Source organism: Neomonachus schauinslandi, chromosome 14 (genome assembly GCF_002201575.2).
Source record: "Neomonachus schauinslandi chromosome 14, ASM220157v2, whole genome shotgun sequence".
NCBI classification, from domain to species: domain Eukaryota; kingdom Metazoa; phylum Chordata; class Mammalia; order Carnivora; family Phocidae; genus Neomonachus; species Neomonachus schauinslandi.
In genome coordinates, this window is record NC_058416.1 from 18529704 (window position 1) to 18556197 (window position 26494).

The 26494-nt window shown below is 37.3% G+C and overlaps 1 protein-coding gene across 1 annotated transcript in view; it reads right to left on the minus strand.

Annotated features, from left to right (window-relative positions):
* Nucleotides 1-26494, minus strand: part of WDR7 (WD repeat domain 7) — a 345210-nt gene that overhangs the window by 303108 nt on the left and 15608 nt on the right. The window contains exons 2-9 of the mRNA XM_021686377.1: nt 18299-18470; nt 13539-13649; nt 11942-12016; nt 8427-8601; nt 5841-5917; nt 4904-5023; nt 1144-1289; nt 696-798 (exon numbers count right to left, since the gene is read on the minus strand). Of these exons, the coding sequence (XP_021542052.1) occupies nt 696-798; nt 1144-1289; nt 4904-5023; nt 5841-5917; nt 8427-8601; nt 11942-12016; nt 13539-13649; nt 18299-18457 (966 nt within the window). The 5' untranslated portion in view covers nt 18458-18470. The remainder of the gene's footprint in view (nt 1-695; nt 799-1143; nt 1290-4903; nt 5024-5840; nt 5918-8426; nt 8602-11941; nt 12017-13538; nt 13650-18298; nt 18471-26494) is intronic.

Sequence of the window (26494 nt, forward strand, 5' to 3'; positions counted from 1 at the left end):
TAGAAGTCAGGGGCATCTGGATGGCTCAGTCGATTAAGTGTCTGCCTTCGGCTCTGGTCGTGATCCTGGAGTCCTGGGATCGAGCCCCATGTCAGGCTCCCTGCTCAGCGGGGAGCGTGCTTCTCCCTCTCCCTCTGCTCCCCTGCTCCTGCTCTCTCACTCACTATCTCAAATAAATAAATAAAATCTTAAAAAAAAAAAAGAAATCATAATAAACTTTGGTTTTTATAGAGAAAAAATTTCTTTTATTCTTTATTTCTAATGCCCGATAATTTAAAACACTATATGATTTTGGGGATATATTGCAATGCCTTATCCAAGTAATGAACTATTACTAATTGGCAGTATTCCATGATTATCTTTGCCCTCCTAAAATTATACCTGTCACTATGTTTACAATTGCATTATAGCGTAAATTTATGCCATCAATATTTTACCAAAAAGTCATTTCCACTATGTAATCATTATAAGATCATCTGTATTCTAGGAGAAATGTGAACACTAAGCATATTATATGATTAAGATATGCAAATTTTAGAACTGTGCTTATAACTGACCGTGTCAAAATGTTTTATGACATTTAACACTGCCCTGAATCTTCCAAATTCTTAGCTACCAAAACGTCACCGATAAATGCAGTTGTGAAAAATTTTCAATGTCACTATCAATTATAAATGATACCTGAAGAATTTTACCTCTTTATCTGTTCGATCCAAGAGGCTATGTTGTACAGGAGGAATTAAATTTTCAACTGCTTTCCCCACATCACTGCGGAATGAATCACTAGCTGGAAGGCAACTGAAAATGAGAAAAATACAACATTCAATTAAAATACTGGCATTAAATATTTTATCATACCATATGAAGAGGATTTTTGGACAATGGACAAAATATGGATTTTCAAATTACAGTTAATTTAATGTAGGCATTAATTAATGTCATTAAAATACCCTACTTCAAATAAGGACCCACCTAATTTTTGTACTTAGAAGTTAAACTGGAGTTATAAATCTAACTTAAGAAGTTCTGTAGTTTTTTACCTAAAATCATTTATACTTTAAACATTTTCATACATTCAAGTTATACCCTGAATTCAGACTCTTTCGCTTTGATTAAAGTCCTAACTTAATATTGATTGAATACCTGGCAGGTAGTTTGTAAATATAACTTTGCCCATTTTCAGTCCAAATGATTACTTTATCTGCTGATACAAAGTCACCTCCAGTCCACGTCTGTCCATTTTCACTAGGACCTGAACACAGCAAGGAATAGTCTCCAGCATCAAATACCTACAAGAAACAAGAAATTCGCAATCTAATCCATGTTGGTGTCATTTAAGTAAGATACAGTGACATTTAAACTAAAAACAAGGGGCATCTGGGTGGCTCAGTCAGTTACGCGTCTGCCTTTGGCTCAGGTCATGATCCCAGCGTCCTGGGATCGAACCCCGCATCAGGCTCCCCGCTCAGCGGGAAGCCTGCTTCTCCCTCTCCCCGCTGCTCGTGCTCTCTCTCGCGCTCTCTCTCTCTCTCAAATAAATAAAATCTTTAAAAAAAAAAATAGACTAAAAACAAAACAAAACTTCTGGAAATATATTTACCAAGCTCGGGCCTTTAAAATTCACTACCTCAAGTTAAAGACATTGTGTCAGAGAGCCCCAGGGCTCAGTCACCTTCACCAGGGAAAACACAACTAGGTCCCCAGCTGTGCGCCTCTCAGCGGTCAGGCATATGACAAGTGGAGCAGGCGTGCTGCCTTACATAGGGACAGGGAATCCTTAGCCTTTTTTATCTAAAGGGAGGAATGTTCCATCAAAGAATTCCAAGTCATAGGGAACCAGCCTCTAGAATGCATGGTTATGACTCCTGTTTTATTTCTATGTTCAGTAAAAATATTTCTAATAAACTCAGACATCAGAATATCTCTTTATTAATATGGGAATGACCTTACTTTATTTCATTCAGGTACTGAAGTACCGTAAATAGAAAGTTAAAAGACTCAGTTTTATTATTTAATAATTCTCACGTATAAAAGTCAAGTCCCCCACAGCCCCCGCAGAAGTCAAGTCCCTAAAATTTCATCAGCAACAAAGGCTATCTGGAGCTTTGTACCTGTAAGGCACATCAAAGTTTACAAAGTCCTTTCACATCACTGTCTCATATGAGCCTTAGAAGGACTGCAGGATTAAATGCTATCCCATTTTACAGACGGCAAACTGACATAAATAAGCGTTACATCACCAGCTCCAGGTCACATGTCCAGTAAGTGCTAAAGCTAGGACTAAAAACCCTGATCTCATAATTCCTAGAAGAATTTTTCTACCACTTTTAATAATTGGTAAAAGTATATTCTACAGTGCTAAAAAATTCAATTGGCTCAGAATTTTTATTTTAGTTTTCTTTAAATAAAAAGCAATTAAACTGCTTATACAGAGCCTTTTCAAAATTAAAACAAATCCTAGCCAAATTTACCATGATTTCCTATATTTATCATTTATTACATTAACACTGCAAGAATAGCCAAGACAAGTATAAGAAAGAATGGAGACCACCCTCCAGGCTTATTATCTATGAAAACAAATTATAAAGCTTACAGAAAATAAAACAATACAGTACTGATGCATAAACAGAAAAATCAACAAGTCCAGAAACAGATTCCAGTAATTACAGGAATAGAATATATTATAAAGGCACAACAATACAAAAGTGAATTATTCAACAAATGGCATCAGGAACTGGGGGTCCATCTGGAATAAAGATAAAATTGGATCTACATCTTGCAATTTATATAAAATAAATTCCAGATTAAATATTCAAAGGTATATAAAGTAAAATTATACAAATATTAGGAATCTCAGCTTGTGATGAGCCCTTTAGAACATCTAACAAACTGTTAGAACCCATAAAAGATGATAATCTAACCACTTAAAATAGAAAACTTCTTTTTGGCAATAAGTATTTGGAAAAGTCATTCTATTCAGTTAGTACTACTATCTTAGTGTTGTTTTACTATGCATTTCTCTGGGGCACCTGGATGGCTCAGTCGTTAAGCGTCTGCCTTCAGCTCAGGTCATGGTCCCAGGGTCCTGGGATCGAGCCCCACATCGGGCTTCCTGCTCAGGGGGAAGCCTGCTTCTCCGTCCCCCACTTCCCCTGCTTGTGTTCCCTCTCTCGCTGTGTCTCTCTTTGTCAAATAAATAATCTTAAATAAATAAATAAATAAAATACTATGCATTTCTCTGATGATTAATGAAGCTGAGCACCTTTCTATACATTTATTAGCCACCGGCTTTCTTTTATGAAACATTTTTGTCCCTTTTCCTATTGGATTGTCTTTTTGTTCTGTTCTCACATGTTTTTAAAATGCTTATTATGAACACACAAGAAACTGGTATTAGATGCTGCCCCTGGGGAGGGGAAGGAAAAGTAGCAGGGGAAAAGGATGCATACTTTTCACTGCGTCCTCTTGCTCCCTGATTTTACTACTATTTACATGTGCTTTAAATTTGAAGACAAAGGAAGGATCCCATGTAGCTCACTATAACAGCAGCTGCTAGCTTCTCCTCTCTAATCTTATTCCAGAACAGTAGCAGCGGCAAGGATAAGGTTAAGGTGTTGCCTGCTGCCCCAGTCGGGCCTGACCCTGCAAAGCCCATGCCCTCTGAGGCAGTATCCCATGGTAGTGAGGAGGGCAGGTGCTGCAGTCAGGCTGCCAGAGCTGTAGCCCAGCACCGCCACCAGCACCTGTATAACCGGAATCGAGTTTTCTGTGTTCCCTATGCCTCCGGTGCCTCATCTGCAAAATGAGGAAAGTAGTAGTTCCTGCTATAGCCGGCAGCCTCTACGACTGCCCCAAGCTGGTATTCATACCCTTCTGTAATCCTCTCCCGAGTGTGGGATTCTGTGACGTTTCTAGACAACGGACTGTGAGAGAAGTGATGAGACTGCAGTCCCAAGATTAGGTGGATCATGGCTACAACTTCTCTTGCTTGCTTACTACTCTGAAGGAAGACAGTTCCCAGGCTGTGCGAGGCCCAGATGGCAAGGAACTAATGTGTCCAGCCAACAGTCAGCTGGATGTAAAGCCTGCCAACCACCAAGTGAGTAAGCTTGCAAGCAGACCCGCCCTAGGTGACTCCTACCAGGAGACTATGGCCCTGGCTCACACCTTGACTGTAGTCTGTGGAGACCCTGAGCCAGAGGCACCCAGCTAAGCTGTGCTCGCATTCCCAACCCACAGCTGGGATTGTGATACATGAACCAGAGGGGGACTAATACACGTTTATTGTTTCAAACTGCTAAATTTTGGAGTAATCTGTTATGCAGGATTAGGTAACTGATACACCTCCCCTGAGAGAGTTGTGAGGATTAAAAGAAATAATACATGGAAAAGCTTTGAAAAATATGCTAGGCACAAGTGGTCAAAACATGCTGGTTCTTTTTCTGTTATAGAAATACTGAAGTCTGGCAATGTCGAAGTAATATTATCCTTCGGTCATTAGCTCTCAAGTGATGTAAGGAAGACCTTCCCAAATCCAAGAAGTCAGAACAGAATGGCAATTGGGAATAACAACAAACTACAAAGATAGGTCAACCTGCAGAAAATTCAGCACCACTGCTTATGTTGTACTGAGGAAATAATGACTGAAACAGTAGCAAAAGGTAGACATTTAGATCAATGGGATAATAATCATTAACTGAATCATTCTATAGCCCAGAACAAAAATGGTTAACGATATATAACTAAATCCCAACACCTACAAATTTGGTATCAAAATTACATAAGAATTCCAAAGGATTAAAATATTCTTGCATCAAGCTCTTCCTTATAATTATCTTTGAAGTCTGATAAACCAACACCTTGAAGGGTAAAAATACAGCTTCTTACTTAGTAGCTATCTTACCCTCCAATACTTGGAGCACACAACCAAAAGTGACCTTTGTGTGAATGCACAAAAAGAAATGCTTTGGCAATTCTGACAATAAATCGGTTTGGATTCCTCCTCAAATATTGGCTCAGTATCCTGAAAAGAGAATGATATGTCAAACGTTAGGAATGGTTTCATTGTTGATTAAAATTATCATACAGTGATTAAAATAAAGAAAATGGAAGAAAGACATCACTTGATATATTCATCATTTTAGCCTCTCATGTGAGAACTAAGGTAATAAAAAGCAGCAAAAATATACTACAAACACATCCGGGCACAATGTCTTTGCTACAAAGCTACTCAAGATTGAAATGCTGAAAAGAATCAGAGTGTCAACATTGTGGCAATAACAGATGATAAAAGTTTGAGTCAATCCTAAATTCTGTATCTATATGTCCTTCTACGTTAAAAAAAAAAAAAAAAATCTATTCCTCCAGGTCCTTCCCCAAATTCAGTGTGTAGAAATTGACTAGCTGAAGAGATTAACATCATACTTAGAATATTGATCTGGAGAAATCCAGATTCTTTATTGAGAGAATTACAAGGAATTCAAGCCCAAAGAACAGAGAACTAAAATTGGCTTTATATACTTTTTGTATTGGTTTGCTTTACTTTTTCCCCTCAAGTAAACTATTTTTTAACTTTAATAGAGCCAACTGAGGAAAATCCCAGCTCTTCTGTGTTTCTCTACTTTATATCCTATTTCATATCCTCGACAGAGCAGATGTCTGCCATCAAAAGTGAAAAACATAATACACTTACAGAGACAGCATACTAGGGGATGTTCTAATACTATGTCAATAAGGCTCTCGAAAAAGAATAGCTTTCTCCTGGCCCTTTAGGAAAAAAAGGGAGGGGGCCTATCATTGCTAAAACTGAAGACACTGTAAGAACAGAACATTTGTCTCACCTGCATGCCACTTATTTCAGAGGTAACAATCCACACCTTCAAGATGCCCGTCACTGAGAGTGCGACCACAGTGTCCTCTAAGTCAAGAGGGACCAAGAAGCCAAGGTTACAAACATAATACACTTTCTTTCTAAATAATAACATGGTTTGCGTTAATGAAACTAAGTAATAATTCTTCTCAATTGGCATAAAAGCATAATTCTATATTTCATGAAATAACAGAAGCCAGATTTTGAAACAAAATAGACCACAAATTTGAAATTCAAGGAAAACTTGTTTGCAGCTACTTGAATTTTTTAAATTTCTAATCAACCGATTTTTAATAATTTCAAATGTTCCTGATCACTATGATTACTTCATGATTTAACAAAGAATTTTTATTCTTCCAAAATTCACAACTTTTAATTATTTATCATGGGTGAGCACACTCACTTTATTTCTTGAAGACACTCATTTCCCCAATGTCCCACCTACTTTGTCTGCCTTCTAGACATTTTATGGTACATTACATCCTCTATAGACAGTGATCAAGAGAAGACATGATCTAAAAAGGAAATGCATAGGCTGCAGGTAAGGAAGCAGTCACAGCGCCATGGTAACATACAAGAAACTCTGAGAGCAGAGACACTGGGAGCAGTCTCATGCGGGCTCCAGAGTGAGGGAGATATACGTGAAAATCTCATTATCTTCACTAACTAACCAATGAACTGTGGATAACTTAACCTGTCTTAAATTCAACTTGCTTATCTGTAAGCAAATACAAATGAGTAACAATGGTACCTAGCTTAATGGGTTGCTATGAGAATCAAGACACACCACAGGGGGCGTCTGGGTGGCTCAGTGGTTGGGCAACTGCCTTTGGCTCAGGTCACGGTCCCAGAGTCCCGGGATCGAGTCCCACATTGGGCTCCCTGCTCGGCAGGGAGTCTGCTTCTCCCTCTGACCCTCTCCCCTCTCATGCTCTCTCTCACGCTCTCTCTCAAATAAATAAATAAAATCTTAAGAAAAAGACAAACAAAACACAGGTATAGCATTCAGCATGTCAATCAAGATGGGTTATTACTATTATTAAAAAGAACCATTTGCTGTCCTTAAATAAAAACCTTGTTGTATTACATAGTTCTCCAGACAATGTAAGGCACTGGAATGCAGCGATTACAAGTCATGAGCCTGTATGGAGACACTAACATCTGTCAATTTATAGTAAAAGTGGAACATACCAATATAGCTAAAATTCTCAAATATCCAAAGACTAAAATACGGTAAATGCAGATTAAAAATTACATATGCTTGCAAGATTATAAACTGATAACATTTAGAATTGCATGCACAGCACAGAAGTTTTCATCAGTGACATTCTATCCTATTGTGATCAGAGTACATGTGTATCTCATATGGAAATACTGTAAAAATTCAAAATGTACAAACTGCTTATCACAAATACAGTCCTTTTTTAAAGAAAACATTGACTGTAACTAAGATTACAGGTGAACATGCTAATAATGAGTTCCCCATTGCCTGGAAAATGAAGTGGAATCTCTTTTTCACTGCTATGCTCTTGAATAAAGCAGTAATTCTCTAATAGGCATTAAAAAGCCTCTACTTAAGAAGGTCCCAGATTAAAGAAGTCTGTTCAACTGTATTTCACTGAACATCTCCCAAATATATTTGACCACAGAACCCTCCTTTTTCACTAATACCTATTAACAAACTTCAGAACCAATACTCTGCAGACGAGCCCTTGGGAAGTGCTGCAAACCCATCCACTCTGTTTCCACAACCACTGCTGGACCTCAGACCTGCACCACGCTCGACTGGGGTATTAAAATCATCTCCCATCTAAACCATTCGCAACAATGCCACCAAAGTGATGCTTAAAACCAAGTCCCAGGGTGCCTGGGTGGCTCAGTTGGTTGAGCGTCTGCCTTTGGCTCAGGTCATAATCCCAGGGTCCTGGGATGGAGCCCCTGCATTGGGCTCCCTGCTCAGCGGGGAGCCTGCTTCTCCCTCTCCCTCGGCCCTTCTCCCTCCTCCTCCCCCCCCAGCCATGGTCGCTCTCTCTCAAATAAATAAATAAAATCTTTAAAAGAATAAAATAAAACTTAAGACCCTTCAAGGATTCTTACCAGAGACCGTCCAACATCTGTAACAAGGGCCAGAAAGCCACAGCTCATTGATCAAATCCAGCCCACTGGCAGTTTTTTGTAAATAACGTTTTATTAGAACACAGACAGGCTCATTTATTTCCATACTATGTGCTTTTGTGCAACACTGGCAGAACGGAGTAGATGAAACACAGATCCCGTGGACTGCAAAACCTAGAATATTTAGTATGTGGTCCCTTATAGTACAAGTCTACCAACCCCTGATCTACAGGACGAAACCCAAATTCCCTAGCTAGCACACAAGGCCCTTCTTGATCTGCCCCCCATCAACTCTGCCAACCATAGATGCCCCCATTACTTCCCTCAAACTTCTTACCTATGTTTAATGCTTATGAAATATGTTATATATGATACAGAACTCTACAGTAAACTATCCATCATGTCAGGGTGCCGAAGTCCCTAAAGGGCACCACACACTGACCTTGTGTTCGGTGGGATCGGATAATACTCATGGAGCTAATCCAGTCTGGAGAGATCTTTGATACTAAGGAGTATAACACCTCAAGGCTGGTGGCATCCACAACGAGGATTTCAGGATAGTGGCCATGGCATAAAAGCCTTCCTTCTCTCTGATTTCCAACAGAAAACTGGTAGAACTAAAAGGAAAAAGAGTTTTAAATGTTCTCTTTTACTTCTGAGACTTGATTCGCAAGCACTCATCAAGCTTATTAGGGCACTCAATTTCTCCAGTAATATTTCCAGACAGGTACTATATGGCACCTATTATAGGTGTCTATGTATATATATATACACGTCCATCAAGTTACATTAATATTTCAAAATATCTAACAAAAATTATTCTTTTCCTAACATCCTCCCTTTTGAATTATTTTGGAGCAGAAGTCACAGTAATTCTTCATTTTTAATCCTCCTACAGCATCTAAAACAGGATTGTTGAATGAATTCATAAAACACCTCAATAAAATCAGCTTCACAAATCAAAGCAAAAGAATCTCTTCACAAAGCAAAGCAAAAACATGAATTTTAGATGAATGGGAATAGGTGGGTATAGGCTTATAATTACTAGTTATGACCAAATAAAATTTAGAAGATGACTGTTGTTCAAACATGTTATAATCAGCAATAAATTCTGATTAACCTAAGTGTGTTATTTCAGACTAAAGTATGAGACAACCATGTAAATCATCCTCATAATGCATATTTATACTTTGTGGAAGAAAAAGAGAGGAAGAACCAACACCATCATGATCTACATGTTACTCATCCCAAGAATAACTCAAAAGGAAAAGATGGGTTTCCATCAACCAAAGAGCAGAGAAAGAATAACTATCAAGGGGCGCCTGAGTGGCTCAGCCGTTAAGCGTCTGCCTTCGGCTCAGGTCATGATCCTGGGGTCCTGGGATCGAGCCCCGCATCGGACTCCCTGCTCTGCGGGAAGCCTGCTTCTCCCTCTCCCACTCCCCTTGCTTGTGTTTCCTCTCTCGCTGTTTCTCTCTCTGTCAAATAAATAAATAAAATCTTAAAAAAAAAAAAAGAATAACTATCAAAACAAGACGAACAACTTCTCAAATGACCTGTCTCCCGCTAGCTTTAAAAAAAAAAGTGATTCTCCAAGTGGAATGAATCTCCTAGAGGATTACTAGAAAGTGAAGACATCTAACAACCAGACTACTAGTTCCCAAAGGATTGGACCTTACACGAATCACGTGACAGCAAGCTAGACTGAGCACAAAGGGCAATGCTGTAACCACTCCACAACTGGGGAAATAACTAAGGAACCTTGGTCCAGTCTGCTCCCACACTCATCAGTCCTGTTCTCAGGCTCAACATTGTGTGTGAAGGAATACAATCTTCTCTCAACTATGGGGTACCCTGATAAGAAGAAATACAACTTCTTAAACATAAATACTGATCACAGAGCACATTAACTAAGGGCATTGACAAAAATTGACCCACTTTACAGATCATATCCTGTTTATTAGGAATTAGACTCCAAGAGGGGGGTCTAATAAAACACAGACAACCACAGAGGGCATTTACAGATCTTAGAAGGTTGATCCAAAAAACAGGACACACAACTTGGAGGTTCCAGGGACTGCCAGGCACTCTCATATGATAACGTGACCGTAGGCAACCCTGACCCATCTAAGGGGAAGAGGGTCGAGGAGGAGAAGATGTGTGCAGAGAAGCAAACTCTGTCAGTACCCACCCGACACCAGCCCAGAGAGACACGTGCACTGCAGTTAGTAAGAACTCTCTCCTGGGGGCAGGGATATTTTATTAGCCTTGCCTGATAAATGCCTCCCACCTTTTGCTTTAAAGTTATACTCCCAAATAATCTTCTGACCACTAAATTTAGCTCCCTAGACATTTTCATACTAGCAAAAAAGTATCCTGAATGGAGAAACAATTTTTCCAAATATTAAAAAGGGATCTCCCATGTGATAATTTAATAAGTTGGCATCTCCTTGTGATTTCAGTAAGTGCCAGTGTGACCAAGGTTTACTATTTCTGCTTATACAAACAACTCGCTCTTGGACCTGAGAGAGTGAAGATCACACAGGAAACAACTGTCCCACACTAGTGAACCTGTCAAAGAGCATCTTCTACTTAGAGACAGCTACCAAGTTAAATGCAGGACCTATTACAGGATCTGAGAAAGAACAGGCACTAAAAATATATTGAATAAACAAAGAGAATTTTTCCTAACATGTAAACCAAAAGTTCTTAAATCATGGAACTATAAAACAGTCAAAATGTTTATATCCAATGAGTTCAAGACATTAAATAATCTATAAAATCACTAATTATATTATCATTTATTATCCATTTTCTCTCTATAAACCTTGATGATTCATCATATGATAAAAAATAAGTAACATATGCCCCTTAAATAAAAAGCATACACTCTAACAACACTGAAGAAGCAGTTTTTAAAAGGCCTTTGCGAGGGTAAGAAACAGTAAAAAAAAAAAAAAAAAGACTTTATTACACAAACCACCACCTCACCCTGAAACATTTTCCATTGCTTTTCCAATTTGTGTTGGCACAAGTTTTCTTTCCCAATAAATGACTGTATTTGTTTGAGGGAGACAGTATGATATAACCGAAAGAATAGAAAGATGAACCTGATTTGGGATCCTGGCGCCAGGAATGACTCACTGTGAGACTGGGACAAGTCATTTAATCACTCTGGGTCTCAGCTTCCTTCTGTGTAAAATAGTATACTCCTATCTCATTTGTAATGATGTGAGGAGGACTAAATGAAACACCGTAACAGTATGTGCTCAGTGAAAGTTAGTTCTCTTCTCTTCCCTTGCCTGCCCCACTGAGAACATAAATCATATTTTCAATGGACTTGGGATTTTCCCAATATTCAACAGAGTAAATGATGCATAAATTGAAGGACAAAAAACTTGACAATTACGAAAGAGTAAGAAGGAATACCAGGAATAGACGTCAGAAACTATAAATTCGTATGTAAATTCTTGTATAAGGCAGAAATATGAAATAGTCATTTCTTCAACAGTTAGAAAGTCAAAAAAATGTACCCAAGGACCAACTGCACAAGTAATAAACAGGATATGATCTGTAAAGTGGGTCAATTTTTGTCAAGCATGAATGGAATCATAAAGGCTCTAGCATGAGAGAATTCATTATTTAGGATCTAGAGGAATGACCCAACTTGTAAAGGGGCTCTCACTTGGGTAATCAGGAAGGCCAGAAAGAGCAGAGGTGGCAGTGGTAACTGGCTTACCCTCCACCTTTCCCCATTAGTCCCCTATACTTAATACATCCCCCACCATACCATCTGATCAGGAATACTTTTACTATCCCAATTGTAGTCTTCTTGTCCTGTTACTCATCTCCACCCATTTTTCATATAAAAATTTAGGCTCAATGTTTAAAATACACTTAATTGTATACCTGTAATAAGTTGTGCTGACTTGAACCGTTACCGAAATAGATACTTACCTGTATACCTGTATGTGTGCAGGCTAATTTTGTAAACTCAATACATCTGCCATCATTCACGTCCCAGAGACACATCTCTCTATAAAACAAAAATAATAGCTAACTTTAAATCTGATTTTTAAAAGTACTGTCAAACTTTGTCACGGAGCTTAAAAATTAATCTTTCATTAAAACTGATATATTTCAGGGAAAAGTAATGTATAATCATTGTTGCTGTTTGTGAAAAATTCTGGTCCTCATTCAGCAACCCAACCTCCCCTCCAACCTCCCCACCCCCACCTAGATCCACATTCTTTCCGAGCACATGGTAGGACTGCATTTCCTGGCTCCCTTTTGGTTGGTTAAGTCTTGTGAGTAGTTCTGGCCAAAGTGATACAAGGGCCTCAAGAACTTTCTTTCTCCTCTGCCTCCATTCCAGACAGTGGCTGCTTCTGTCAGTGGTTGCTCCTTTTACCCTCAACCTCAAAGGATGATAGTGAAGCAGAGCCCCAATGATATACCAGGGTCAAGTGACAAAAACAAGAAATAAACTTTTAATTCAAACCACCGGGATTTTCCATTAATTATCAGCATAGCTAGAAAATTTAGGACAACACAAAAATTAAAACCAACTTAATTCCAAACCTTTGCAAATTAAATATAATATTCCAATTTTGATTCAGTATTTATTGCATGTTTTATCAAGTGCATAAAAAAGCTTCCATCTCAAATAAAGATACAGCATTCCAAATTAGAAATATCAATATGTCTTTGTCTTTTGAAGAAACAAGCTTTATTTAACAGAACACAGCATTAATAAAATGCAGTGATGCTAATATTCTCAGGGCTTTCTTCAAGATACCCTTTCTTATATCTCACATGATATGAAACAATTTTTCAAAGGATGTTCAATCTTACTTGCATGCTAATATGAATTATCCTTTAATTGACCAAAAGGGACTGTACTTTTTACCTGATGCTGCCTCTTCTTGTTACAGTTACGCAAGGTTCTTTTCAAGTTCATAAATTATGAGGGGTTAATGGGAGGAAACAACTTCTTAAATAATTCACTTGTAGGTCCCCAACTCCCTTCAATAACATATTATGTATATAGTTTTCTAAGCACCAGAAAAGTTTAGAAACTCCTCACTCTGAACCCTATGACTATTAGCTTAATTTCTCTCTCTCTCAAAACAAGTTATATTCTAAGACTCAGGAATATATAATTACCTTAGTGTATTAACATATATGAATACAACTATATGACCTTTGCACGGCTTCATCTTCCAAACTTATGCTAGCCTAATCATCATTCAGTTGTCTGCCAACTCAATAAAAATACCATGGGGATTAGTGATCAAGCTTTAACTTATGAGGTATTCTGAGTTTCTCAAAAGCAAGACAAAAAATCATAAATTATGAAAAAAGTATCACAAAAATCATTAATAAAGATAAAATTCACATTTATAAAACCATATTCCAAATATCTTTAAGTTCAAACAACTGAAGCATTTATTTAAAAGATACTTCAAAAAGAAAAAAAAAATTCCTTACTCACTAATACACTGGTACTATTTGCAATAAAGACTTATGAGGAAAAAAGTGAATAAGAAAATACTTGCCCACTTTCAGATGCACTCACAATATACTGTTTGTCACTAGAAGCACAAGCTTTAGACAAACAGGTGATTGAGGCTGTGTGACCAAACAACAGCGCTCGAGGATTAACCTAGAAATACACAAATATGTTGATATAAGTACCAAATTTTTAAAAATTAATTTTTAGGAATCCTGTTAAATATTCAATATAAACATACAGATACAGATTTGAGAAGAATTGAGAGTAACACAACAGTGACCCCCCACCCACTTAATGCTCATAATCACCCCACCAGGTAGCTCTTAAGTCAAAATTGGAACACCAACAGATAACATTGTTTGCCCAACACATACAGAGAGTGACAGAGCTAGAGGTCAAACAAGGGCAGTCTTAAGCACTAAGCTACAGTGTACTGAAGAATCAGATTAAGAATGTGAGTTAGTAATAAAATAATTTAACCCCACTCATTTCTTAAATAATATGCTCATTGACCTGAAAACATATTTAGAGTCTCTAGATTAACACACTCAAAACTCAAAAAAATAGAGGACAGGCACCCTCCCAAATGCTGATAGCAACATTAACTATCAGGAACGAAGAATGACCTTCACAGACCAATGATTTAGTGACACAGTGCCTTACAGAAAGAAAGGCTTAATACCCACTATTCTAAAATAGTCTCGCAATCAGCCCCCCACATTTATCTGTTTTGTACCAAATGGCATGTTATTACTTCAGGTTACTTCAGGGCCTTAGGTTATTTCAGGATGTGTTTTTCAATTAAATATTTAATACATACAAATAACATTTATAATATACATATAAGATATAAAGAATACACTGAGTGACCACATACTCAATACCCAGTTAAAAGAACAGAATATAGGGGCTCCTGGGTGGCTCAGTCGGTTAAGCATCTGCCTTTGGCTCAGGTCATGATCCCAGGGTGCTGGGATCGAGCCCTGCGTCGGGCTCCCTGCTCAGCGGGGAGTCTGCTTCTCCCTCTCCCTAAGCTGATCCCCCTGGGTTGTGCTTTCTCTCATTCTCTCCCTCTCTCTCAAATAAATAAATAAAATCTTAAAAAAAAAAAAAGAACAGAATGTAACAAAGTCCCTTTGTACCCGTCCTGGTGTCCATTTTGCAAACAATTTATCCTCATTTATTAGTAAAGCTAAATTGTTCAAAATTAAATATTCCACGGGAAGAGTACTGATATTGTTCTATAGTTCTGGTATGTAACAAATAAAGAGATTTTCCAAATAAAATTCTAGTCATCTTTTGTATAATTACAATTAAGAGGGGTGCCTGGGTGGGTCAGTCGTTACGCGTCTGCCTTCGGCTCAGGTCATGATTCCAGAGTCCTGGAATCGAGCCCCGCATCGGGCTCCCTGCTCAACGGGAAGACTGCTTCTCCCTCTCCCACTCCCCCTGCTTGTATTCCTTCTCTCGCTGTCTCTCTCTGTGTGTCAAATAAATAAATAAAAATCTTAAAAAAAAAAATTACAATTAAGAGAAAATTTCAATCTTTTTTTGCTTAGTTATATAATATGCACTTTTTTCTTCAAAGGGTAAATTTCTATTTTAATTATCTAAGAATCAACCATTGTTTATAGTTAGAATGGGCCTAGAAAGTTTTCCCATACTGCCAAAATTTTCTCATACATCCAACCCCACCTCCATATAGAGATTCAGTAGTCTTCCACTAAAAATTATGCTATTGGTCAATTATTTAATTTCTCCCAAGAAAACAACTTTACCAATAGTTTTATTTCAAATATACATGGCTTTGTCGGAAAATTCCACTTTCAGCCATAACAAGTAACTAGAATTAGACTTTACTCCCACCATAATCTAGAAAAATAAAAATTTTTGAATGAAGTATAAACTTCACATGATCATCTTAATAGAGGCAATAAACCTTTTGACAAAATTCAATATCCTTTCATAAGTAAAAACTCTCAACAAAATGAATATAGAAGGAATGTACCTCAACTTTACAAAGGCTATAAATGACAGCTCACAGCTAACATAATACTCAACAGTGAAAAACTAAAAGCCTTTCCTCTAAGATCAGGAACAAGACAAGAATATTCACTCTTCCTACTGCTACTCAACATAGTACTGAAAGTCTAAGCCAGAGCAATTAGGCAAGAAAAATAAATAAAAGGCATGCAAATCAGAAAGAAGTAAAATTTTCTGTTTGCAGATGACATGATCCTATATATCCTAGAGACTCTACCAAAAGACTGCTAGAACTAATCAACAAATTGAGTAAAGCTACAGGATACAAAATAAACATACAAAAATCAGTTGCACTTCTATACACTAACAACAAAATAGCTAAAGGAGAAATTAAGAAAGTAATCATATTTACAATAGAATCAAAAAGAATAAAATACGGCTGACGCTTGAACAAGTAGAAGTCTAGAAAAATCTAGAAAAAGACTACTGGAACCAAAAGAGAGTAACACAGTCACAGTACACAAGTCAAAATACCAAAAAGCAATGGTATTTCTAAATACTGACAATGAACATTTGTAAAATAAAACTAGAATATATGGCTCTGCCACCCACTGTCAGAGGAAAGCAAAAAAAAAAAAAAAATGTGTAAATGAAACGATATTTCTGACTATATCTTCATTAAGTACAAAGTTAGCTAAAAATATAAAAGTTTAATATTTTCATAAATCAACATGTTTCTTTAATGAACAGAAATGTATTCAATTCATTAAACAGAAGTTCTCTACAGTTTAAAGAAAAAAAAAAAGATGGCTTTAAGAAACTGCTCTGAATGACCACATGTATCAGAGACAATAACCAAGCCAACTTTTATTTAGCTTTCTTTTCCCCTGGATAAACAGTCCAATTCCCTCAATATCTTTCAAAAGATCTATTTCTCTCCTAGCTCCACTCCCATCCCCCAACACTTCTCACTCCTCCCAGTCACCTTTATCCCTCTTACTTGAACTTAAACAAACATAACACTCTAGTAAAATCTATGTGACAAAATTAGTGAAAGAATTGTTTCTAAGCTCTCATAAGTGAGTCTCATTGCTTGTAATCATTCCAGTAAAATGTGGTGTGGTATTTTTTCTCTTCACAACTACACTGATGATTCATATTTAGGTCGCTATCAATCCTGGAGGCATATACATTTTATGACACTTCCCAGCTACTTTTCAGCATGTATACCTAGCCTTCACATGTCATTCAATGTGTACATTTTTCCAGTTCTAGCTATACCATGTCTAGGTGTATACCTAAGGGTAACACACACATGTCCACACAAAAACTCATACACAAATATGCAGAGCAGCATTATTCCATATGGCCAAAGTGCACACACAACCCAAATGCCCATTAACTGATATATTAAATTTAGTATATTCATATAATGGACTATTATTTGGCCATTTTTTAAAAAATGAAGTATTGATACATGCTATAATACAGATAAACTTTGAAAATAAAAAGGCAGTCACAAAAAACCCACGTATCATTCCATGCATATGAAATGCCCAGAACAGGCAAACCTACACAGGAGTTATATCTGGGATATGGGATATTTACCATATCAAATTAACATCCTTACATATATTGCACATTATAAAAAGAGACAGAAAACAGATTAGTGGTTGCTTTGGGAGGAAATGGGGATATTGGGAATGACAGTGAAAGAGTACAGGGTGTTTCTGAGGTAATGAAAATGTTATAAAATTGACTGTGGTGATGTACACTTTTTATTTTTTAAATTCAATTTATTTAAACTAAAAACAAAAAAACAAAAACAGTTCACCCATTTCTCCCATCCCCACCCCTGCAACCACCAATCTGCTCACTATGAGCTTCATTTTAAAAATATATATATATTTTTTAGATTCCACATATAAGAGAGATCATACAGTATTTGTCTTTCTCTGACTTATTTCACTTAGCATGATGCCCTCTGAGGTCCATCCATGTCCCAAATGGCATGATTTCATTCTTTTTTATTGTTGAATAATATTCCATTGTGTGTGTGTGTGTGTGTGTGTATACATAACATAATTTCTTTAAATGAGTGAATTGTATGGTATGTGAATTTTATCTCAATAAGGCTGTAACAAAAACAAGAAAAATTACTTAAAAAATCAACTTGCTTGCCCTATATTCCATGCCAGCTACCACCCCATTTTCTCCATTACCCTTTACAGAAAAATCCCTGGGGAAAATTGCCAGAGAGGGAGATTAAAAAATGGGGGGAAAAGGAGAATAAATCCTGAGGTGTTATACTAGAATTGGAGGTATTAGTGTGGTGTGTGTGTGTGTGTGTGTGTGTATTCCCAACTCCTATTTCCCTAGTCTGTCCACTGTGAAGGCCTAGGAGCACAACACACTGAGCACTCCACAGTAGGAAAGAATGGCCATAAATATAATCAAATTTATGCCTTATAAAAAGTTTTGCTCTCTTCAAGACATTCACCTTAGAAGGTATAAATGTTCAAAACTATTTTTTAATACCTTTTTCAAAACTTGCTTCAGTATGGATAAACATCTTTTGAAAAATCTTAAATGTAACATAGTAAGCCACTTAGGGTACATATAACAATTGCAAATAGCCAAAAACCAGCAGAAGTCAATTCTGATGAATAATACAAATTATCAATCTGCATAATAGCAATTTGAGTCAAAACATATTTCACAGAAAATATGAGACCAAGTATTATTCTGGGACTACTGTTTATCTATTAAGAAACTCCTTGTGTCTAAAAAATACAATCGGCATTTCAAATACTCACTTCTAATTCTACTGAAAGATCCCAGAGACATATTTGTCCATCATGGCATCCAGTTACAATTGTGGTCCCATCGTCTGTTAAAAGTACTGCTGAGATGCAATGTGTTGGTGCTTTGCGACCCCAAAGAACAATGGGTAGGACAAGGCTGTTTCCCGCCATTGTGTTTTCAAACCTGGAAATGTTGTAAAAATAATGTCAAATATTACAATATTTCCTTCTAAAACATACATTTGTATTATGAATCCAAGTTGAACTTCCTGAGTGCCAAAAATGCTCCCAAATATTATATATATGACATACATATAATGAAAATACATAAAAACTCATTTTATATATATAAAATCTAATTAAAATCTTAGTTAATTCTCACAGTAAATCACGCAGCAAGTACTATGGTCACGCCTCTTTCACAGATAAAGACATTGAGTCAGAAAGAGTCACAAGGTGAAAAGCAAAGTAATGGAGCCCAAATCAAAACCCAGGCGGCCTGACTTCAGAACCTAAGATCTTATTAACCAATGACAAGTAAGGTCTATAAATTTGTTAGGTTTCCAAACCAGTAATAGATGCCAATGTCCAAGAAAAACTCAGTGTTGTTTCACAGTGTGCTAAACATTAAAAAGAGTATGTTCAGTGGGAAACTCATTCAACTATATTTACTACAAACCTATTACATCTCAAGATCATGAATGTCTTTTATTGTAAATTCTGAAACTTGAGGAAAAAGGATTTCTCTTTAAGTGTATATGGGAGTACAGGAGAGCACAAATACAAGGAATTATTCCTTCGTATGACAAAAATCAAGATCTAGTCGGTGAAACAACCAGATTTAAATGTTATAAACTGTGTGGCTAAAAACTAAATACTAGTTCAGAGAAGTTAGAGAGAAATGAAGAATGGAATAATCAAAGAGGGCTCCACAGAAGACAGAAGACTGCCAGATCTTATGAGACACTAGAGGGTCACCTATAGGCTTGACAAATGGGAAGAAATGGTCACTGTAGTGATTTTTCCTGCCCCAAATTTTTAAGTGACAACAAATGATATACGTATAACTATAGACTCTTTAGAATGCTAAGACTACCCATACAATTTTCAGAAACACTTAAAGGAATAATCATTTTCTATTTAGAAAACTAGTTTGATAGCCATGGTCTTATTGTTAGCTGGTTCCAGCAAGACTCTTCTTTAAACCACTACCTACACTTTAAAAAAAAATAAAAACTAAAACTAAAACTAAAATCGCTTTTAAAGAATAGTCACTGAATGAGGTGCCTGGGTGGCTCAGACAGGTAAGCGTCTCACTCTTGATTTTGGCTCAGGTCATGATCTCAGGGTCCTGGGATTAAGCCCTGCATTGGGCTCCACTGTGAAGCCTGCTTAAGATTCTCTCTCTCCCCATCCCTCTGCCCATTTCCTCCCTCATGCACTTAACGCTCTTGCTCCCTCTCAAAAAAAAAAAAAGAAAGAAAAAGAAAAGAAAAGAAAAGAAAAAGAAAAAAAGGGCACTGGAAATAAAATAAGGGAAGTAAAAAATCTAAAAATCTATGTTACTTCTTTTATTTTTTATTAGAATACGTGACTTTCTTCAGTTTGTGCCCCCCAAAACTTCATATTTTTTTTTTTAAGATTTTATTTATTTGACAGAGACACAGCGAGAGAGGGAACACAAGCAGGGGGAGTGGGAGAGGGATAAGCAGGCTTCCCGCAGAGCAGGGAGCCCGATGTGGGACTCGATCCCAGGACCCTGGGATCATGACCTGAGCTGAAGGCAGTCGCTTAACCAACTGAGCCACCCAGGTGCCCCAAAACTTCATATTTTTGCTACTAGTAAAAGGTATTCATTTAAGGAAAAAATTCCAAGTTCACTGCCTATTAATAAAACCTTATATATAACATGTTCACCATTTCATAGGCTACCACAACACAATTATTTCCATTTCTTTTTTTTTTTGCATATTTCTATTTGATATTAGAAAAAGAAACAAAACACTGAACCAATTTTAATAAATCTGGTACAGCATGTTCCTGGCTGAAAAACATACCCAACAATGACTTTCTCAAAAAGGGAATCTGGAAGGAGTTCATTTTTCCATGGTGACAACATTCAGTATTAAATTATATCACCCAAAGAATTCTCCCAATTAAATAAGCTCACAGCATTGAAGACAATATGGTGAAATCTGGAAAGAACACCATTTCTCTAGATATTTGAGGACTTATATTCAGTGCATACGTTTTTGCTTAAAGAAAATGCAAATATAGAGTTTCAGGACTAAGAAATATGTGTGTGTGCTTTGGGGAGATGGGCCTGCTCTGATGCAACAGGAAAGAACATTTTGATATTCAAGTGACAAGGCAACTCAAGGAAACCTAGAAGAATAATGCATTTCATAGCCCTTAAAACAAGTGAAGATAATCATCCATAACAGGGCAAAGGTATATAATACATCATAAGAAAACACATCAATCTCTAACTCAACTTCTCCAGAAGCTAAAATAGTTACCAAGATTTAGAAAAAACATAATCCCCCACATCCTCCCAAAAATCAAGAACTGACAGTCAACCAGAATCTGAAAGGAATTCTTATTAAGGGCAATGGAGGATTTTCATAAAGAACTGCATTAGTTTCCTAGGGTTGCCATGACCACAAACTGAATAGCTTAAACAACAGAATGTATTGTCTCACAGTTCTTGAAGATAAAAATCTGAAATCAGATGTAGGTAGGGTTGGCTGTGAAGGGAAGGATCTACTCCAGGCCCCTCTCCTTGCCTGTAGAAGGCCATCTTTATGCTCAGATGGCATTCTCCCTGTGTGCACATCTGTCTCCAAATTTCCCCTTTTTATTTTTTTTAAGATTTTATTTATTTATTTGCCAGAGAGAGACACAGCGAGAGAGGGAACACAAGCAGGGGGAGTGGGAGAGGGAGAAGCAGGCTTCCCGCTGAGCAGGGAGTTTGTTTCTCCCTCTCCCTCCGCCTGCCCCCAGGTTCACACGCGCGATATAATAAAATCTTTAAGAAAAATAAAAGAACATAACCTAAAATTAATTAATTATCCAAAAAGCAATTCTCCCTCAGGAAATAAAGGTAAAGAACTTCATTATATCTTTTCCAGGAGATACTACATCAGCTAGTTAACTGCTTACCTGAGGAATAAATAAGAAGTTCTGTCTAACAAAGGTATGGAGTTACCATCTTATGTCTTATGTTGGGGGCGGGGGCAGCAGGAACCAGATTCCAAAATTCACTGCTGTATTTCAAAGGAAATTAGACGGTAAAAACTAACCTATCCTAACCCCTATATATACCCTTGTCAAAGGTCCTTAAATTATGCCCAATGCTATTTCTTGGCTGGTATACTCAAAGATCTAAATAGAAAGTACCTGGTTTTTTGTTTTGTTTTTTTAGATTTTATTTATTTATTTGACAGAGAGAGAGCAAGAGAGCAAAAGCATGGGGAGCGGCAGTGGGAGAAGCAGGCTCCCTGTCAAGCAGGGAGCCCGACGCAGGGCTCGATCCCAGGACACTGAGATCACATCTGGAGCCGAAGGCAGACACTTAACTGAACCACCCAGGCACCCCTAGAAAGTACCTGTGAAGTGAAATATTTAAAATGTAAATAATCATAAAGAATAACTGAAATACATGAAACTGTAGTAGGAATCACAATCAGTAGCTGCTATTGATGTCTTGGGATTAGGGTGGTTCCAATCAAATATAGAATAAACAGAAACAGAAACAACTTCTAAATAAATAATAATTAATCAAAAGGGCTTGGTGACCAACCAGAAGATGGTATTGAAAAAAACCAGGTGAATACAGTTTGAGATCATGGCAGGGGCAGTGGGGGGGGGGGGGGGGGGAGTCTTAATAGGACTCATGTGGAGAAGTGGATTTGTGCACCTGGGTCTCAGAACACACTTGATATTAAAACCTCCTAGATACGAGGGTATTAAATCAAAGTTGGGGCAGACTATGGAGAAATGGGTTTGGGGGAATGTTCAAAAGTTGGAGGCAGAGAAGACCTTCAAGGACATTTTGACACTGGCTCTGCTATCTCTTGCCAGCCATGGAGACATCCTTAATGATGCTGGGTTAGTTCAAAAACTAAGAGAGCTCAGGAGCTTTACAACACTTCCCTAACCCTACACTAGACTTTTTGTCATGTAGGAAAAATAAACTTCTACTAGTTTAAGGCCACAATTTTTAAGTTTTGTTACACATAAATATTATGAACTTCCTCACTGCACACTCAGATACACTACACCCCCAAGTATGTAAGAATAATATCCATGGCAGACATGATGTGGTAAGAAGAATGACAATTACATAAAGGAAAAATGTTAAGACCCCTACAAAATAAGGGATGGCTTTGTTGGAGGTGAGAAGAGGATAAGGAAACAAATACAACCATCATCCTGTGGCCAAGCCCCTTCACACAACAGCAGAAGATAATTAAAATTCATCATTAGCTGACCAACATGTGAAAGACGAACTTACATGGTTTAGATAGGTCACGGTACAATGTATGTATATTTCAATTTTATACAAGTCCAATATATAAAAGCTAGTCCTGCTGAATTTATAAGAGAATTCAAGAAATTTCCACACCAAAAGAACACATCAATATTTCCTTTCAGCACTGAAGTGTGCTAGTTCTTACTTTCAAGATTCCTTTGGATATTCTAGATCCTCTTAACTTCCATACAAATTGAAAAATCAGCTTGTAAATGTCTGCAGAAAAGCCTGATGAGATTATGTCTAGAACTGCATCCAATTCATGTATCAATTTGGGGAGCACTGACTCCTCTAGTTTCAGTGAAATATTACTAAGGCAAAAGTATACTCTAAAAGCAATCTTACTTGGGGCACCAGGGTGGCTTAGTTGGTTAAGTGTCTGCCTTTGGCTCAGGTCATGATCCCAGGGTCCTGAGTTAGAGCCCCGAGTTGGGCCCCCGGCTCAGTGGGGAGTCTGCTTCCCCCCCTCTCCCTCTGCCCCTTACCCTCACTCGTGCTTTCTTGCTCTCTCTCACTCAAATAAATAAAATCTTTTAAAAAATAAAGGTAATCTCACTTCTTAAAGGGATGTAAGGTCAAAGTAACACATGTAGCTTCTCAGTGAGATTTCACCACTCTTACTTCTCAATATAAATGAACATAACCTGCTCCAACACGGTTAACCAAATGAGAAGATCAAAGAGAAATCACATAATTTTGTGGCTCTCTCCTGAAAAGTTCTGAGTTCTTCCTATCACTTTTTTGAGAGAGCAACACTTTTCTTCTAGAAAACAAAAAGTTTAATAGAGAACAATGGTTACTAGATGGAGGTGGATGGGGAGATCCATCCTTAATTAATGGGAATTAGGAGTATACTTGTGATGAGTACCAGGTAGTGTATGGAAGTGATGAATCACTATATTGCACACCTGAAACTAGTATTACACTGTATGTTAACTAACTGGAATTTAAAACTTAAAAAAATAAAATAAAATGAATTACATGAAAGAAAAAGTTTATTTTCTCCTTAAAAATATTAACGTATCTACTCACCAGCGACAAGGAAGAAACACTGTGAGGTGTGTGTACTATACACATATATATAAAAATAAAATTAATGCCATATGTGCTAAACTAAATATGTACCTAATGTACGAATACTTTTAATTTTGAAAGGTGTTTAAATTTTTTAGGGTATAGTAACATGTTCTCCATTGAAACAAGTTATTCTTGGAACATAGATAATATTAATCTTTCTTAAGAGCTTACAATTCCCTTCAGCATACACAATAAACACATTCTATTCATGACAATTTGAGAGACTATAAGATTCTAAGTTGAATTTCTGAATCAAAGAAAAGACGTATTACCGTTAGTACTTATTTTGACCTAGATATAGTTCAATGAGTATTAATTCCTTAAAACCTAGAAATCTGGTTATGGCATAATAATTAACAGGAATTTCTTGGAACATCTACTGAAGAAACTATCATTATAAAGAAACGATCTTGGGGCGCCTGGGTGGCTCACTTAGTTGAGCATCTGACTCTTGGTTTCAGCTCAGGTCGTGATCTCATGGGTCGTGTGATCCAGCCCCACATCAGGCTCCCCACTCAGCAGGAAGTCTGCTTGAAGATTCTCTCTGCCCCTCTCCTTGATCTCGTGCACGCATGTACATGCTCTCTCAAATATAAAATCTTTAGAAAAAAATAAAATAAAGAAACATCTACAAGACGCTCTCTATAATTCAGTCACTGGTATTTATTTTTTTATTTTTATTTTTTAAAGATTTTATTTATTTAACAGAGAGAGACACAGTGAGAGAGGGAACACAAGCAGGGAGAGTGGGAGAGTGAGAAGAAGGCTTCCCGCTGAGCAGAAAGCCCGACGCGGGGCTCAATCCCAGGATCCGGGATCATGACCCAAGCCGAAGGCAGACGCTTAACGACTAAGCCACCCAGGCGCCCTAGTCACTGGTATTTATTTAATAACCTGGGCCATTTTAGACACTAATTCATTTACCTTAAACTAAGACAGACAGCCTTTCCTTCCATGGTACTTGTCGCTTATAACCAAACCAATGGATGTCCTGTGAATTACCTAAAATTTCACATAATCCTCAATCACTATGCCATAGACCTTTGTGCTTTCAACATATTTTTTTTCCTCTCATGCTTTTTGGTAATAAAGTCTTCTAGATCTCTTTGACCCTATACACTATGTGAATATATAGCTTAGATAAAAGAAGAGAGAAGAAAGAAAGAAATCAAACAAAGGAACAGGACGAGGAATCTTTAGTTCATTATATGAGCATTATATGTGTGAACATTCTTAATACAAGGAAATACATATATATAGGAAAAAAATGATAATCTCAGTCCATCAAAAATATAAATGCTTTAAAACATTTTTTTCTAATGTCTTAAAAATCTAATATAAGTGAAATTTTAGAAAAGCCACCAAAAGCACTAATGAAATAATGTGAAATAAAGGATACTTGGCTTCTGATAATAGAATATCACAGTCAAATACCTCTAAGAAGAATTAACCAAGACTACCACTTGGTAACGAAGTCTAAGTGGCTGATTAAAACAAAAAATGGGCAAATTAGCCAGGAGTTAAGAGGAATATAAATACAGAGTACGCAGTTTCCCAACCATCATCATTCAACTGCTCTATTAATTAGCTAATAATCCACTCCTTGTTTACATTATCATCTAGTGTACGAAGGGATTTAAATATGTTCCAAAAAAGCTTTATATTAAATAGGAATGAAACAAGTCCTGGAACAGGATTAAGATTTTTTTTTTTTAAAGATTTTATTTATTTATTCATGAGAGACAGAGAGAGAGAGGCAGAGGGAGAAGCAGGCTCCCAAGGAGCAGGGAGCCCGATGTGGGACTCGATCCCAGGACCCTGGGATCATGACCTGAGCTGAAGGCAGACGCTTAACCATCTGAGCCACCCAGGTGCCAAGATTTTTTTAATTATTTATCTATTTGAGAGAGTGAGTGAGAGAGAAACAGAGAGAGAAGGAGCGGGGGGGGGGGAAGGCAAGGGAGAAGCAGACTGCCCACTGAGCAGGGAGCCAGACGTGGGGCTCGATCCTGGGACTCCAGGATCATGACCTGAGCTGAAGGCAGACGCTTAACTGAGCCACCCAGGCGCCCCCAGGATTGAGATTTTAAAAATTCCTATTTTCATGGAAAAGGCCCACAGCAAAAGTGATTGAACAAATTATTAATCTGACATAGTATTAACTTTAATAGAAACTCTGAAGAAAATTATCTTACTAACTCCCCAAAATATTGTGTACAATATATTCATATTTTGCTACTAATATATCAAGGAAAAATACTAGCTTTCAAATTATAAATAGATATGGTCTAAGACCAGATGCTTCTAGAAGCAGAAGAATACTAGGAACATTCAATTTTCATTCATGTTCGTATAAAAATCTGGCTTAAAATTAAATTTAGAGATTGGCTATTAAATAAAAAAAATTTTTTTTAGATTTTATTTATTTATTTGAGAGAGAGAATGAGAGAGAGAGAGAGAGAGAGAGAGAGCACATGAGAGGGGGGAGGGTCAGAGGGAGGAGCAGACTCCCCGCCGAGCAGGTAGCCTGATGCGGGACTCGATCCCGGGACTCCAGGATCATGACCTGAGCCGAAGGCAGTCGCTTAACCAACTGA